Source organism: Alligator sinensis, unplaced genomic scaffold (genome assembly GCF_000455745.1).
Source record: "Alligator sinensis unplaced genomic scaffold, ASM45574v1 scaffold1093_1, whole genome shotgun sequence".
NCBI lineage: Eukaryota > Metazoa > Chordata > Crocodylia > Alligatoridae > Alligator > Alligator sinensis.
The window spans coordinates 406,347-422,772 of record NW_005842538.1 but is presented as its reverse complement, the minus strand read 5'-3'; the positions used below and the strand labels follow the sequence as shown (position 1 = coordinate 422,772).

At 43.2% G+C, this 16,426-nt stretch overlaps 1 protein-coding gene across 3 annotated transcripts in view; it reads left to right on the top strand.

The window, feature by feature from the left end:
- The window catches only part of IPCEF1 (interaction protein for cytohesin exchange factors 1), a 139,246-nt gene extending 131,280 nt beyond the window's left edge, over nucleotides 1-7,966 (top strand). For all 3 annotated transcript variants that reach the window (XM_025213567.1, XM_025213566.1, XM_025213568.1), the window contains one exon: nucleotides 2,893-7,966. In XM_025213567.1, the coding sequence (XP_025069352.1) occupies nucleotides 2,893-3,093 (201 nt within the window). In that variant the 3' untranslated portion in view covers nucleotides 3,094-7,966. The remainder of the gene's footprint in view (nucleotides 1-2,892) is intronic.
- The last annotated feature ends 8,460 nt before the right edge of the window (nucleotides 7,967-16,426 follow it).

Here is a 16,426-nt window from a genome sequence, read left to right as displayed (position 1 = left end):
GGGAAAGAGGGAAACTGTGGGTAGAAGATTTCCCAGGCTAGACAAATGGATGAAAATGGCCTTTTCTCCAGGGTTATGGGAAGAATATTGCTTAAAATATGGCTTTTTGTGAACAACATTTTTCAAAGCAGAGAAAAAAATTCTGTCCCCATGGCTAGTGACATCTATTTTTATTTCCCTTCACTGTGCATTTCACTGCTCTTACAAAGATTGCCAGCTGATTATGGAGATGAATCAAAGAAATATGTCTTTTAACAAGTTTCCAGTTCCAGAAGGGATTCATAGATCACAGATATAAGGCTAATTAGGGCAAGTATTAGGGATAATAGTCAGGTCTATTTTTGTGCACATTGGTTGGGGTCTAGAAAGTGTTGGGCCCCCTTATTCAGCTTTCCCTCTTCCCCTTCCTTTTCCTCTCTTCTACCTCATTCTTTTTCACTCCTTTTGGTAATATCTTTTCCTGAGCCTGACCAGCTGGGTTGCATCTGAGATGTTGGAGGGGCCCACTGATGGCTTCGGGAAGATGTCACAGAAAAAGTGCTCCCTTGGTTGTTTTGACTGCATGAAAGATGGGAAGATAAGCTTTGGCGGAGCAGACACCACTACAGATATACTTCCCCGGGCCATGGGAGCAAAGGGCTAGAAAATAAATGAATGTCTTTTGCTATTATATAGATTGCTGTATGGCTTTGTGAATGCTATGGGGACGGGAAAAGTGGGCAAGACCCGTCTAATTACTTTTGTGTTGACTTGTTGATGGAGGATTGTGTTGACTTGTTGATGGAGGATTGAGGTATTTCCCCTGAACTCTCATAGCTTTCTTGTGCACAGATAAAGCTTGGTCTGTAGATAGTGACTAGCCCAGATGGAAATCTTACGTTGTCTTAAACAGCTATATTGCAAGGCCATAGTAAAAAATGTGACTGCTACTTTATTTTTGAGAAATAGTGTATGGTGATGTAGTGAGACTGCTACAAGGCCCATATACCAATCGCCAGAGAAGGATAATTCGTTCAGCCTTACCTTTTGCATTTTCTGACTACTGAGGTTTGAAATTAATAACTTTAACATTACTGTATGCTTTGTAAGTTAATGTCTTGAACTATAGGGTAAAATAATTCAGCATATCAAAGCTAAAGGAAGTGTCATACTGGAACAAATAAGCAGATCTTGAGGGCATCAGCCTCTTCAGTGGAGGGTGAAAAGCAGTGGGACACCTAAGCTATATTAATTTTTATTATTATTATTTTTACCTATCAAGCTCTTTGTTTAGTTCTTTTGAGCCTCACACTGAGACTACATCTTCAGCAGAAGCCCGCTTTGTATATGTTTAGCAGTTGTCTAATTTGTCTTAGCAAAGATTTCTGGTGGAACTGTCACGTAGACAATACCTATTTAGGCAACCATTTCAGTTAAGATCCCTCTGAATGTATCCTCATCTCTAGAATTGACAACATTTTGTTATAGTCTATATCCACTTTTAAAATCAATTATCATCAATCAGAGGAGCCACTCTATGAATGGGTCACTGTACTGAAAAATGAGATCCTGCATATAGTGATCACCAGATTCAGTAAACACAGATATACATGACTAAGAAGAGCTACACAACAGGTTTTATTCTGGAGTAGTAAACAATGTCTGCAGATCCTTGGCCTCAGATAGTGAGGGACTATCTCCCAATTCCCAGCAGGAGTATCTACATGTGTTATTAATGTGATGCAATAAACTCCAGCAGAGTTTGCACCAGAGTTTATTGCTCCCAGGTGCAGCTTTTACGTGTGCACCTGGGACTCCAGCATGTTGAGCCAGGGTGGTACAGCCCTGCCTGGCAGAGGGCCCTGAGGGTCAGCCTGCCAGGCTGGAGCAGCTTCACCCTAGCTCAGTGTGCTGCAGACAGGCTGGCTGGTGCACAAGTGTGCTACAGTGCAGGGTTAGTCAGCAGGCAGCCCCTGCACTGAAACACCCTCATGCCCCAGCTACTCCTGGTCACAGTCTACATGTTTGTTGTGGCGGAATAAATAACTCTGCCATAGGATAGTACTTGTGTTGGGCAGTAATATCCTATGGTAGAGCTAATTAGTTTACTCTGGGCTAATAGCGCTGCACTTGTAGATCATGACGCTTTACTGCAGAGCTAAGTAGTCAACTCTGCAGTAAAGTGCACATGTAGATGCCTCCAGCTTTCCAAACTATATCCCTTATCACTACACTGAAGATCTAAAATCAGAACATGGAGTTACCCAATAAAGTGTGTGGTGATCCTGAGGTGTTCATTCTTCATGGAGCAGTATTTCATTGCTCATGCCTTCTGTAAGGATAGAACTGAGACCTCTGGGTCTAAAAGTAGGGGTCTCTCCTTGCTGAGCAAAAGGATTAGCTTCATTAGTTGAAGCCAGTAGTAGATGTGTAAACCTCTATGTTGTATAATCCTTGCTAGTGGTTAGAAAGACACATTATGCACCTGTAAATTACATCTTCATTTAATATATCTAGGACTTACGAAGAAGAATTTATAATGTGGCAAGGAAATTCTTTAGATGTCAGAACTATGTTTTGAATTACAGTAATTGCTTTTGTTATTATCCTTTTGCAAAACTGACAAATGCTATTGATATTATGTGCAAAGTTTCCAGTTCATCAAAGCACTTTTCTCTTGGGTTCTGTGCAAATGTCCTGTAGTATCTGGAGCATTTCTGGTATCTATAAAGACAAATATGACTTCACCCAGAAGAGTCTCCTGCTGTGTTTTAAAACCGAAATGCCACAATGTGCAATTTGTCAGCTCTCTGAGGGGAGAGACTTGTTATGTTCACACGGTAATTTTATAAAGTAAAACTAATCTGACACTGTATAGGAATTGTGTTTCTTAACCTCTTGTTTTTCTACTAGTGTAAAGAACACGACTTGGCCATGATTAACCAGCTGCTGGAAGATCCTGAGTTGACAGCAGAGAAATACAGAAAGTGGAGGAGCACAAACAATATGTTGGTCCAAGATATCTATCAGCAGCAGGAAGTCCTGTATTTGCCAGAGGAGAATAGGAAAGAGGAAGAGATGAACCCACCACCTTTCATTGGGAACTCTCTCTGAGCAATTGCATGTGCAGCACATGACAAAATTTCTCCCCATCTCTCTTCATTTAGTGAGACTTTAAATTTGCTATACTTTCAGGTTTTGTTTTTTCAAGTGCTTATGTCATTCTTTGGAAAAGAAAACAACTCATTCTTCAAAGCATTCCCAGGTATTAAACAAAACAAAACAAAACAAAACAAACCCAAACCAAACTCTACTGGGGTGCACACCTGAGAAGCATGCTGCATGAAGCAGAGAAGAAATGGAGTTACATTTCAGAATGGCTAACTTTTCAGAAGACTCAAACTGAGCCTGGAATACCTGAAAGTCACAGAAAAATGTACATATTGTAGATATTAAATACTTGGGGTGATTGTACCCACCTAATCTATTGATGAAATAATTTTATTAAGTTATAATAATCTGAACAGTACTGTATATACTCCTCTGTTACTACATCTTGGCTCTTCAAGATGATAAGTACAAATACGTTGTACTTTCACTTCTACCTACACTCATTTTGAATGCATTTCAATTTTAAACAGAGATTTCTAGGGCAATGATTACAGACAGATCTCTATTTCAGACCATCTTCAGGCACGAGTTCACGTTCTGCTTGACACCATAAATATTTTGTGTGGGCAGACAAGGCCAAGAATTGTTTCCTGTGCTATCTGGAAAGGTTCTTTTAATGTGTTTCAGTGGCAAATAAACTGCTCAGCAGTGTAGAAACCCTGTGTTGTCTTAAGTTTTAACTTTTTAATGGTGTATAGACTTGGTGAGGGTTATATGCTGTTTTATGTTTTAGGCAGTAGTGAATATGTAAGGTACAAGTTTATTTCAAATGTGTAGTCAAAAAAACCCAACAAAGAATCCAGATCCCAAAGCAGATGATTAAACATCATTATTTGATGCAGCATGAAAAATATAAACCATAATGGGCTATATTTTTGTAAATGTGTATCACCTTATGGCTTATATGAACATGGACATATATTGTATATATGATTGTATTTATGTATTTATATGTTCTGGATTTCTCTGTCTAGATAGGACCACATTTTATAGATAAGATTACTTATCTGTTGATTTCAAGTGAAATATTTGCACAGATTTCAAGGCCAAATATTCTTCTTCTATATATGGAGCACATAATAACTCCAAAGAGAGAGTTATATCGGAAGCTCCGTTGTTAGCATTAATTTGACCTTGCTTCTGTCTTTTGAACTGGGTATGAGATTTATCTAAAAATGTTGCTGTAGAATCTATATTAGGAAAATATTTTTTCTAGAAAATATCATAACTCCAGGTTGCATACTTACATGATATTATATAAACAAAAAGCACTTTAAAATTTTTGCTCCAATGTCATAATTTTTTACCTTACTGTGCCCAGCACAGGGTATACTTTTGAATAACAACTTGGCAATGTGCAATATATTTTGATCTGCATGTTTGTATACGTTACTTTACAGAGCTACTGAATTTTAAGAATAACAAATCATGATCTTTGTTAAATGAATTTCCAACCCAAGAACTGGTGTACAGTACAGTACATATGTGCATTCTAGTTAGCCAGTGTGTAAAGCTATTCTTATGAATACTTGCATACATATTACTGGTTGAAATGGAATACAGTGTAAGCACCAAAAATAGAAACAGATAGATTTTAACTTATTTTTAACCACCATATGTTTTAGCAGAATTTTGATTATGAAAATAATTGTATATGCTAAATTCCTGGAAACACACGGGATCTAATTCATCACTAGTCTGAATCAAAGATTAAGTGTTTCATTACTTACCAATTAGTACTCGTAAATCAAAGCAGAATCAGAACTTTATGGGGGAGCTTCAGGAGTAGGGTGTTCAAACCAAACTGTAGGGGATGAATGGGGAGTGTGTGTGTATGTGTGAGAGAGAGAGAGACTTTTGATTTTTTAAAAATCTTTATTATGCAGGTATTAAAACTAATGGTGAAAGTGCAAAGGTATGTGGCCCTCTCAGGGGCTAATCATGAAAAAGGTCATTAGCAACAAAAAAACCCATGTGACCAGAAATTGATACCCCTCCTCCATGCCCCTCATGGGGTTACATATGTAGGACCAGCTGTCTGTCTTTCACTTTGCAGAGGTAATAACCCAGCACAACACAAATTGGTCTACATTTTCTTGCAAGGTGAAGTTTCCAAATTCAAATGTGATACATGCTTGGACCCGGAAGCAGAAGAGTTGGAGTGCATCATTGGAGCCAGCTCCTCCAAGCCGGTTTCTGTGGCTTTTCAGAGTTGCTGTCTTGGCCTGGCCCAGCATGAAATTGGCCAGGCAGATCACACACCCCTTGGCTCTTGGTACTGGATAGAGGAGATGTACACAGTCTTGTAAAAGTCCAAGTCCAGAGTGCCAAAGAGGGTGCTGAGGGAAGTGAAGAATGACTGTAGCTGGGGGCAGTCCAGGAAGGCATAGAAGAAAGTCTCCTCCACCTCCTTTTCACAGAATGGGCAGGCCATTGATGACACTGGGTCTAAGTGGAAGACAAAAGTACCCGTGGCCAGGGCTCCATGCAGCAGCTACCACTGGAGGTGTCCAGTTACCTTGGTGACGAGTAGCTTGTACAGGGCGCAACAGGCTGGGTGGGTTTACTTTTGTGTTACTTCTGTTAGGTGCTGCCTCCAAGTCATGTCAGGGTAGGTGGCAAGGACACAGGCATGATGCAGTTTGTCTACATGTACAGTACTTTCTCAGACAGGATCTTAAGTTAAATTCCACTACTATTCTTGTTAGGTACAGGGAGGGACAGCCGGCTGCTGGGCCCATCATTCTCACTGCAGTCCACAGCGGGAGAAACAGGTCTGTCATTGGGGAGGGCTTGTTGTGTGCAGAGGTGGTCTTCTAGGGCAATAAGTGTATTTGTGGGGAGGGCATCTTTCATTCCAGCTTAGATGTGCAAAGCAAAATGGACAGAATGAAAGCCCAGCCAGTCAGCTAGAGTTTTGGCTGAGAGCCAGAAAGGCTGAGCTGACTGCAAGAGGCAGGTACGCTTGATGGTGTGCAACTGGATGAAGGAAGCAATGGGGCTTCAGGAGTTGAGGCTTGGTGCCCCCCATTACAAGGCCAAGTTATGGACCAGGGGCTCTTATAGCGACTTTGGAAACTGCAGGAACCTACCCTGCAGTTTCAGAGAGAGGCCCATCTGGCCCAGGCAAGGCTATGGTATAAGCATGAGCATGGCAGGGTGCTCTAGCCAAGGTGATCAGGATCCAAAAGGAACAGTTCCTGATCAAGGTTGAGGTCCTTCACCCAATGCAGGAAAGCAAAGGCCAGCTGTTGCCAGGGGAGGCATTTCCAAGCAAAGAGCATGTGCTAAAGGGCTTGTTGGCAGAAGGCAGCTACCCTGATCACCTGGTTGATGAGACCCTGGCTTCTCTTGCTGGTGGGTAGGTAGGACAGTTCACTGGAGCCAGTGGTGCCCATTACAGAAGTAGTCCAGGAAGACCTTGTGAATGCTTTCAAGAAGGGTCACTGGCGGATCCAGGATGGTGAACATGTGCTGCAGTGCAGCAGCTTCCAGGTTGTTGATGATCAAGTTTGGCCATGCTAGGAGAGATTGGGCAGATGCCAGGGCCACCACTGGTAGTTGTGCCTCAGCCTTCTCATGAAGGCTTTCCCAGTGCTTGGCTAGATAGTTGGGAGGGCCTTGGAAAACATCCAGAGCTTTGAAAGCCATTGTGGCATCAGATAGGGCCTCCAGGCAGGTCTGGGAGCTGAGTGTTGGCTCAGGTGCTTGGCAGAAATGTGTCACTTTTGGCCCAGTTGATACAGACTGAAGAGGCACAGTTGTAGGCCCAATGACACTCAGTCAGGGAGTGGACATCATCATCACTTTTCTCAAAAACAGTCACATCGACATATGTTGTCACCTTAACTGAGGGGCCAGGGGGAGGAGGGAAGATGAAACAGAGAGAGACAGAGAGAAATTAGGCAGGGGGTAAGCTCTGAGCTCAGTGCATCAGTACTTTGGGTAGTGTGGTCGTCTGCCAAAGTTTAGTAGGGGGGTAGCTCTGTTTTTCACTATGTAAGTTCCATTAAAGCAAGGCTTCTATAACGCACACATTAGTGCAGAGAGTGGAAATGAGACACAGAATGAGGAAGGTTATGGTCAGGTTGGGATCAGAAGCCAGGGAGCAAGGCTGGACTTGGGATGCTATCAGTGCCTCAGCTTTGAAAGCAGGGAGTAGGATTGACTGCAAAGTTAAAGTTAGTATTGGGCTATGGAGATGGCAAACTGAGATTAGCTTGGGGTTGGAACTGCATGGCACTGATTAATAGGGGAAGCAAAGAGAGAGAAAGAAAAAGAATGAGGACCAGAGTTTGTTTTACTTATTTGGTGTCTGTGTGATCCCATTCCCTTCTTGAGTCCTGGAAAAACTATGAGTGTGCCTGCTTTTGCACTGCACCTTCAGCTTAGCATTAGTACTACATCAGAAAAAACAGTGTGGGGGGGGGAGGGAGCCTCAACCAAGTCTTGCATTAATGTTTAACATGACTTGAGTAGGATGGAATAGAATCATGCTCAGACATCCAACATGGGGAGTAGGATCTGGGTCTGAGCCTCCAGGGGTCTGGCTAAAAAAAATTCAGTGTTTCAGGAAAACCTCACACATAGCAAAGAAAGTTTACCCAGTGCCAAGTAGAAGTCCTAGATTTACGTTATACAAATAAACTCATAGTTTAGCCCAGTGAGCACATGCTTTTACTAATAGTGTGTATGTGTGCATACACAATAGCCTGTGTTGTGTATTTTATACATTGGTTTTGGTTTATAAAGCACTGCATAAATGCTCATGGATTGACAAAGCCAATGCAATTGTTTGTGAATAAACTATATTGCGCTGCTGCCCTGTGCACTGGGTAAGAGGGTTTTTTTTAACACTTGATATTTTGACAGCTATTTGAGTGCGTCTCTCACATCATCTTGTTAGAACAAGGAATTCTGGACACAAGGTAACTTTCAGGCAGCTGTTCGATCTCGGGCAAAACCCCTCTGTTTTGAAAAAATAAATTTGCTGTACATTTGAGTGCAGCTTTTGTAGCTTATCTTCTACCCCTTCAGATACTTTCTAGGTCATCTGGACCCAAAGGAAATAAAAAACATGGAGAATGTGAAGTGAATATAACATCAAAATATGACTTTTTTTTAGTTGAAGGGAAACATTGTTAGCTGCGACTGTAGGTCTTTCACCCAGTCCAAAAATATCACAGTTAAAGTAAACCAAAATGAAAGCAACCTAAAAGTGTAAATTCACCCAAAACACAGAGAGGACAAGTCTTATATGAATGGCCATGTAATTGTTAATCACAGTAGTATAGAAAGTTAGTTAGCTGTGTTAATTCCAAATCTGATAGAAGAGACAGAGATGCACCATACTGACTAATCAGACTGAGTCAGAGATGCATAAACTTTCATGAACAAGAAACAAAAGCTTATGCATCTCTGATTCAGTTAGTCTATAATGTACATCTCTACCCTGCCTTCTGCCTCATGGTGGTATGAGACACCAAAAAGCACCGTATCCTTTGCTGTAAGTGGTGTTTGCGTAAAAGGTTCAGAGGTATGAGTATGGCATGTCAGTGTTAGTCATATGTGCTAAATCTACCAGTGAATTATGCATAACACTGCAAATTAATACCTACCAAAATGTTCATAGAATCATAAAAATTAAGGGCTGGAAGGGACCTCGAAAGACCATTGACTCCAACTTCCCCTGCTGTGGGCAGGAATACTGCTGAGATCAAATGATTCCAGCAAGGTGTCTGTCTAGTAGGGTTGTGCGAAACGGGCCCTATTTGATTTGGAATTGGCCCGAATTGGGGACAGCGCTTTGATTCATCGATTCAGATCACTGTCCTTGATTTCATTCAGCCGAATCCGAATCTGAAGATTCCATGCTGATTCAGAGAATCGGTGATTCTGACATAGATGCAGCTTTAAATGTTTTCTCTACATACCTCAAGGTACCAGGCGCAGCTCATGAATGCTGCGCTGCTGGGGTGGATGGAGTGTCCCACAGGAATGCAGGGGAACATGCTTAATGATGAACCTGGAAGTAGACCGGCTTGGTGATCGGCCACGGGGTGACCCAGGTGCCCCCCCAGACTGAGGAGGCATCAGTTGCTGAGCCAGGAGGTGCAGCAGGGGCCCCCAGCGTGCTCTCCAGTGGACCCGGAAGTGGACCAGGAGTGTTTCTGCTCCACTCCTCGGTCTGCTGCCAAGTGTGTTGGGGAGCACCCTGCACTTCTGTGGGTCTCTCCATGCACCCCAGCACCACAGCATTCATGAGCCGACTGCTACCCAGAGGTATGTAGAAAAAACATTTAAATCACTGAATCTCCCTGAATCAATTCAGAGGGTTTCGATTCGATTTGAAGAGATTAAAGGGTCCTCTGATTCGATTCAGATTCAGAGATTCTGCCACCAAATTGGGCTGAATCTCTGCTGAAATGAATCAGGGACTGAAACTTCACACAGTCCTACTGTCCAGTCTCCTCTTGAAGATTTCCAAGGTTCAAGATGGTACCACCTCCTTGGGTCACCCTTACAACAAATAGTTCTTCCTTATATCCAACCTGAAACCATCCTCTAGCAGTTTATGGTCATTGCTCCTTGTTCTCCCCTGGGGCACCCCAATGAACAGTTTTTTTCCCAACTCCCAATATTTCATCCCTTACATACTTACAGATGGTCACCAAGTCCCCACTCGGTCTTCTCTTCCCTGGGCTGAACAGTCCCCGATCCCTTAGTCTTTCCACATAAGGCTTGTCCTCCAGGCCCTTAATCATTCTTGTGGCCCTTCTCTGGACCCCTTCAAGATTGTCCATGTCTTTTTTGAAGTGCAGCACCCAGATCTGGACACAGTACTCCAGCTGGGGTCTCACTAGCACCGAGTAGAGAGGAAGAAGAGAGAAATGTCATGCTATCTGTCCCATGGATGCTGTTTGATATATTTTTCAGGAAAACTGTTAGAAATGTCTGTTTAAATATACTTTTTATTATTATTGTTATTGGTAAAAACACCTGCCTTAGTACTTTTTGTCCAGCTCTACAGGGTTGGTACAAGTGGAAAACTGGAGCAGATAAATTATATTATTTCTACAATGTCTCAATTCTTCTGGAAATCAAGGATGTCTCAGTTTCAGTGTTTTAGATCTTGTGAGCTATCAGCACTAGAAGTGAATGCTGTAATTTACTAAGGGAGGGATTCCCTATTCTGTGTATATTTTTTCTATAATTCTCCATAATGTTTCTTAGATATTGGACTTCCAAGCTATGTTTGGTTTGGAGTTGAATGACATCATCCTGTGGAGGTCATTCAATTCTGCAGGATGTTGAGGGGAAAGAAAACACCTATTTTGAGGGGAAAAAAACACCTACGCGATACCTGGTTGTGATGTGTGCATTTTTAATGGCTGCTGATTTAAAGCTACGTAGACTATTGGAATGAATCTTCACTGGCACAATCACTGAGTACAATGTAGATGAGTTAGTTAAAAAAGCATAAGCTAAGTGCAGTTTTTCACGTTGACACATAGGTGGTTGCGTGTGTAATTTGCTTAGTTTACAAGCTTATTGGTTTTTAAAAAAAGTTTTGAAATGGTGGGTAATACACTGTAAAGCACTTCCTTATTAGGAACCTTCCTGTATTGTACTGAAATTTTTGGAGCAAGAGTGACAATTTGCAATGGCAGTGTGCGCTTGCTTAATTTTAAGAAAGGGTAAGTTCTTATAACAGGAAACTCGGTGGTTTTTCTTCTTTTCTAGTACTAGAACCAAAGTGGGACTTCCTGTTTTATGTGGGACATTTGCAAGCAGCATGTATTCTAAAATACCGAGCATGACATTCATGAATGCTGAGCAATATATTGAAATTTGGTCTGCTTGAATCCATTGAATTTAGAACGCATGCTTTCCGTATACCGGGCAACCTTATAAATAGAATGTTCTATGTTTAAAATGAAATTATTGCTCCTTTGTATAGGGGTAATATGAGTCAAGTTAACCAGAACTTAGAAGTTCAACATTTCAAAAGTGGGCTTTTTTATCATTTTAGTTTGGAGCACAGGCTAAAATTGTACAAATTTCTTCTGGAAAGGACATTCCAGAAATGTTTCATTTGGAAAAAACTACACTGTACAATGATTTCATGTTAAATCATACCTATGAGCCCTCCCCACCCCACAAAAAAAAAGAAAGGAAAAGGCTAAATGGAACAAGTTTTGATTTGGCCAGTAACCAGGCAATGGAAACCTGCATGTCATTCATCAAAAGGTCATCAAAACCGGTGTGTTTCCATGAAAGAAACTTTTTTTTTTTCCCCACAAATCAGCATTTTCCACTGAAAACCTATTTCATTGCAAAATACTTGACTAACAGTGAGGCCAAGGCTTATCCACCACTTATGCCCTATTTTGGATTTAGTATGGAGATTAAGTAGATATGGGCCTTTTGGTGAAACTGTACAGGGATGACTTTTCCCACAAGGTAATTAGAGTACATTATTTGACTGATCAAGGCATTCAGAAACACCTGAGTTCTGCTATTTGCTGCATTCTTGGGCCTTATAGAAATTATTGCAGCTCTTTGAAGTTTTCATTACCTTCTTACTTTCGGTCACCTAAACATGAGGACATGAAAATGCATCTTTTTCATACTAGCATGAATTAATTCTTGATCTTTGCCTGCAAACTGAATAAGTCCTTGATCTTTCAAACTCTTAAACAGATGAGTAACTATTTACAAAGAGTGGAATGATGAAATAAAGCTACTTACATGCATAATTATAATACCAAGTTCTGATGTAGGGTTTTTACAGTGGTGTAACAAGCAGAGTTGGCACCCAGGGCAAAACCTGCAGGAGAGTAGGGTGGTGTGTGTGTGTGACTGGGTGGGTGGGCGGGAGGAGAGGAGGGATGTGCTGGTGCTGAGAATAGCAGGTGCAGCCGTCTTACCCAGGCTGGGAACTTCTAAATAGGCCCCAGCTGAGCTATTGCTGCTGTAGCCTTCTGCTTTATCTACTCTGGCTGTTAATCAAAGCAGCAGCAGTGCTGGGGGTTGTTTTGGAGTTTCCTGCATGGGTACACTGCCAGGGTGAGGACTCTGGGGAAGGTGGGGAGGGCATTCTGGTGTCCCTCCTAACTTGGTGCCTGGGGTGGGTGCCCCTGTTGCTCACACCTACTTACACTACTTTTTTGTATAAGTAGATATCAAGCATTGTGTTAGAAAATGGTTGGCATTATTATCTTCACTTTAGAAATGAAGAAACTGAAGTAAAGAGTACTGAAGCAATTTACCCAACAACATCCTTCAGGCCAGGTATAAGAGCAAAAGTAGAATCCAGGTATCTTGAATCCCACTGCAGGTATCCCTGAGTGCTCTAGCCATTAGTAAAGTTAATAGTTCTTTACTATGTGTAAATTTAAAGAATTATACTTATGCTCAGGGTTATCTGAGTATAGCTCAATAAGCATTGGGTGCGTCTACACGTGCATTTGATCTGAGATCAGTTTACTTGCAAGTAAATGCTCCCAGGCAGGAGTCTACATGTGCAGAGCCGTGGCAGCAGATTTGCTGCTCTTAGCACTGAACTGTTGCCATTTTCTGTGGCCGTGCAATGGGTCCCTGCTGCCACTGCGGGGGAGTTTGAGGCTGCTTCCAGCAGCCAGCAGCCATCTTGAAAAGCCAGCCCCGCTCTCTGCTCCTGGCCAGCCACTTCCCTGGCCAGGAGCAGCATGCACAGTGCAGGGACAGCACACAGCAACTGTTTCCTCACTGCCTCTGCCTCCCTGTACTATGGGTGCTCCAGCCCCTGCCCCTGGTAGTGACAACCAGTACCCAAGTCTCCTGCTGGCCTATGGCTGTCTGGGCTCTCCTGGCTCCCCCCACACATAGCAACTGCTTTCCCAGCTGCAGCGTGCCATCTCAGGTCTGTCGCCACCACACAGCTGCCTCCCAGACCTCAGGCAGGTATGCCAGCGATGGGCTGCTGGATGCCACTGCCGGGGTCACCCTTTTCCTCCTGGGTTTCCAGCTCCACTGTCCCTGGGCCAGCCAGGACTGGTGGCTGCATGTCATCCAGAAGACCTGGGACTATGAGCAGTGGCTGGAGGTATTCCAGATGACCCAGGTCACCTTCTGGGATCTCTTGGGGAAGCTCCAGCTACATCTGGAGTGACAGGACAGCAACATATGGCCACCCCTCCCCACAGATGCCTGGCTGTCCCTCACCTTGCTCAAGCTGGCCACACACACCAGCCTCCACTATGTGGGCCATCTCATTGGGGTGGGCAAGGTCACTGCCGGATAGACCATTCTGGAGGTGTGAGGCATCCTCCAGGATGTGCCGGGCCCACTGTGCTTTGGGGCATGACCGCCTGATGGTGGTAGCAGGGTCCCATGCTCTGGTTTTTCTCCAGTGCTTCAGGGCGGTGGACAGGACTCACATCCCAGTCATGTGCCTGCCCCACAGTGACTGCCCCTACTACAGCCGAAGGGGCTTTTACTTGGTTGTGCTCCAGGCTGTCGTGGACCACCACAACACCTTCATGATTGTGAGTGCTGGCTGTGCAGGCAGTGCCCATGATGCCCGCATGTTACATGACTCTGCCCTGCCAGCCCTGGTGGAGAGTGGCTGCTTCATGCTGGGGATGCAGAACCTGCAGCTGGGTGCCATGGTGGTTCCACCCCTCCTCATCAGGGACCCAGCCTACCCACTTCTGCTCTCGCTTCTGCTGTCCTACACCAGCCAGCTGGATCCCCACCAGGCCCACTTCAACTGGTGCCTGGGCTGGACCTGCAACCTGCTGGAGTGCGCCTTCAGCTGCCTCAAGAGACACAGGTACACCCTCACTGTCCTCCTTGGTTTGCCGAGGCCAACATCCCCAAGGCATTGTCACAGCCTGTGTGCTACATAACATCTGTGAGGCCCAGAGGGAGCTCTTCCATGTGGCCTGGGTGGAGGAGGTGCGGCAGGCAGAGGACATCTGGCAGCAGGAGCACCACATGTGGTGGCAGCAATAACAACAGAAGCGAGCTCTCCCCACTGAGGACCTGGGCGGGCTGCACAAACCCCCGGGGCCAGGGCACTGGCTGTGAGAGGTGCTGGCTGACCAGCTCCTTCTGCACTCCCTGCTGTAGCCTGCCTGGACTGCGCAGTAAAGTGTCTTGTGTAGACCTGCCCATTGAGAAGCAAAATGTAACTCCTAATTTAAATAGGAATAACATGTTTCCCATGGGGAGTTAGACCCCTTTAGCTTAGCTTTTTCTACAGTTTTATCAAATTAGTCTGTTTGGAAGAAAACAAAATTTTTGCTATTTAACGTTATAATGAAATTTGCCTGCCTTAAGGTCAGGCTGTTACTTGGAGACTATTATTTTTAAGCTTAGTATTTTAGACCTTGGAAACTTCCTTGAATGGATAATTTGAGTACTGTCTTACATAGGACAGAATGTAGCTTTTGGAACTGCTAATTACTTTATTTGGATTGGCTGCTGTATGTGTTTCTAAAGAAAATACCTCAGGTCTAGTGCTCTGTTCTGAAAGATGTGAGATATACTTATATTTTCAGCTCTGTAGGGTGGTTATCTAGCTCATTTTATGAAATAAAGGGTTGGTAGATGTATAAGGGAACTTCTGGTCCAGGGAGCAGGATAGGAAATTCCACCACCTAATGCTTTCCTTCCTTCATTTCCTTGCCATGCTTTGTTGGAATGTAGAGCAAACCTGAGTTTCCTCTTCCTCCTCTCCCTTTAGGTTTAGGTTACACTGTCCTTTAGTGGCATAAAATGCAACATTTTCTTTTTTTGTAAGAATGCAAATTAAGTGAACTGTTTATATCATGATCTGTATGTGTCTTTTCATTTGTAAGTAAAAAAGTTACATATGTTGGAAGTTATTGGAATTATGTATAATTTAACTCTCTTTTAGGATGGTTGTGCTAGAGTCTCTGATGGTGCCTCTAGGTTCTATTCATCTTCTATACTTTATCTCATTGTGTGGAATATGTTTGTTCATTGTGAGCACTGAGAAGAATATTCAGTGTTCAGTTCAGCTCCCTGTATCAGGCATCCTAGGCTTCATCATTTCAAGATTCAAAAAGGGCTTAGCATTTTTACTGTCTAGAGAATTTTCAGTTGCCTACGTGTTTACTGCAAGCAGAACATAGTCTTGTTTAGAGGTGGGTAGTCTTTTTCGGCAGCTACATTCAGGTTTAACTTTATATGAGGTAGTGCCCGGAGAACCTGATCAGTAATTTCCATATTGTAGAGGGTGGGTGACCCTTTGCTTGGAAGTATTAGTCACTTGTTATGGTAGATGAAAAGGCAGTGCACAGAGTGGGGAATTGATTTGTCATTCCTTTATCGAAACACCCATAGTCCCTTTTCTGTTCTGAAGGATATAAAGAAAAAGTTTAGGTCAGCTTGCAGGGAATAAAGGTGCTTTTCAAATTGCCTTATAGAAAAAGAAGCTTATGTTGGGCTGTTATTTTCCTGGACTGTTTTTATTACGAAAACTGGTGTATGAGCACAGCCTGCTGGCTAGCAGTGATATTGCAGGCAAAGCAATAATTACATGAGCTCTTTCTTGTCTGTATTCACAAGACTTAATCATAGGATCCTAGGAAAGTAGGACTGGAAGGCACCTCACAAGGGCATCTGGCCCAGCCTCTTGCTCAAGGCAGGATCATCCCTGATTAGACCATCCCAGACAAATGTCTGTCTAACCTGCTCTTGAACACTCACTTTTATCGTCGTTAAATACATATTCCCTTCTGAATTTATTTGACCTTGACTTAGAAATACACTTGAATTTAGGCATTGAAACCTAATAATGGTAACTCTGTTTCTTTGTAACTGTGTAATAATGATAACCTGTTCTCTTCACCTAACAAGGAAGTAAAACTCATTAAGCAGGCTGTATGTGCTTCTGTGATATGTTTTCTAACAGCCAAGCTCCAATCCTGCAAGAAGTCAATGCATGTGGATCCCTGTACCCACACAGATCCCCAGTAAACTCAAGGAGGTACTGTAAGGTCAATGCCCAGGGCTATGTAGGTGGTGGGAGGCTCAGAGTAGCAAGCAAATCTATGACTTAGGCAGCTCATTTAGAACTTGCTGCTTAATAATTAGCCATACAAAAATATTTATATACCTGACAGGCATTTGATTTTATTAGGTGTTCCAAGAAGGTTGGTTGGCCCCTGTTTGGTCTCCCCTCCTCCCCCCTTGTTTATTTTTATGCATGTCTACACCACTTCCTATCGATTCTGAGGCCACTGCTGAGACATATGCCCTGTCC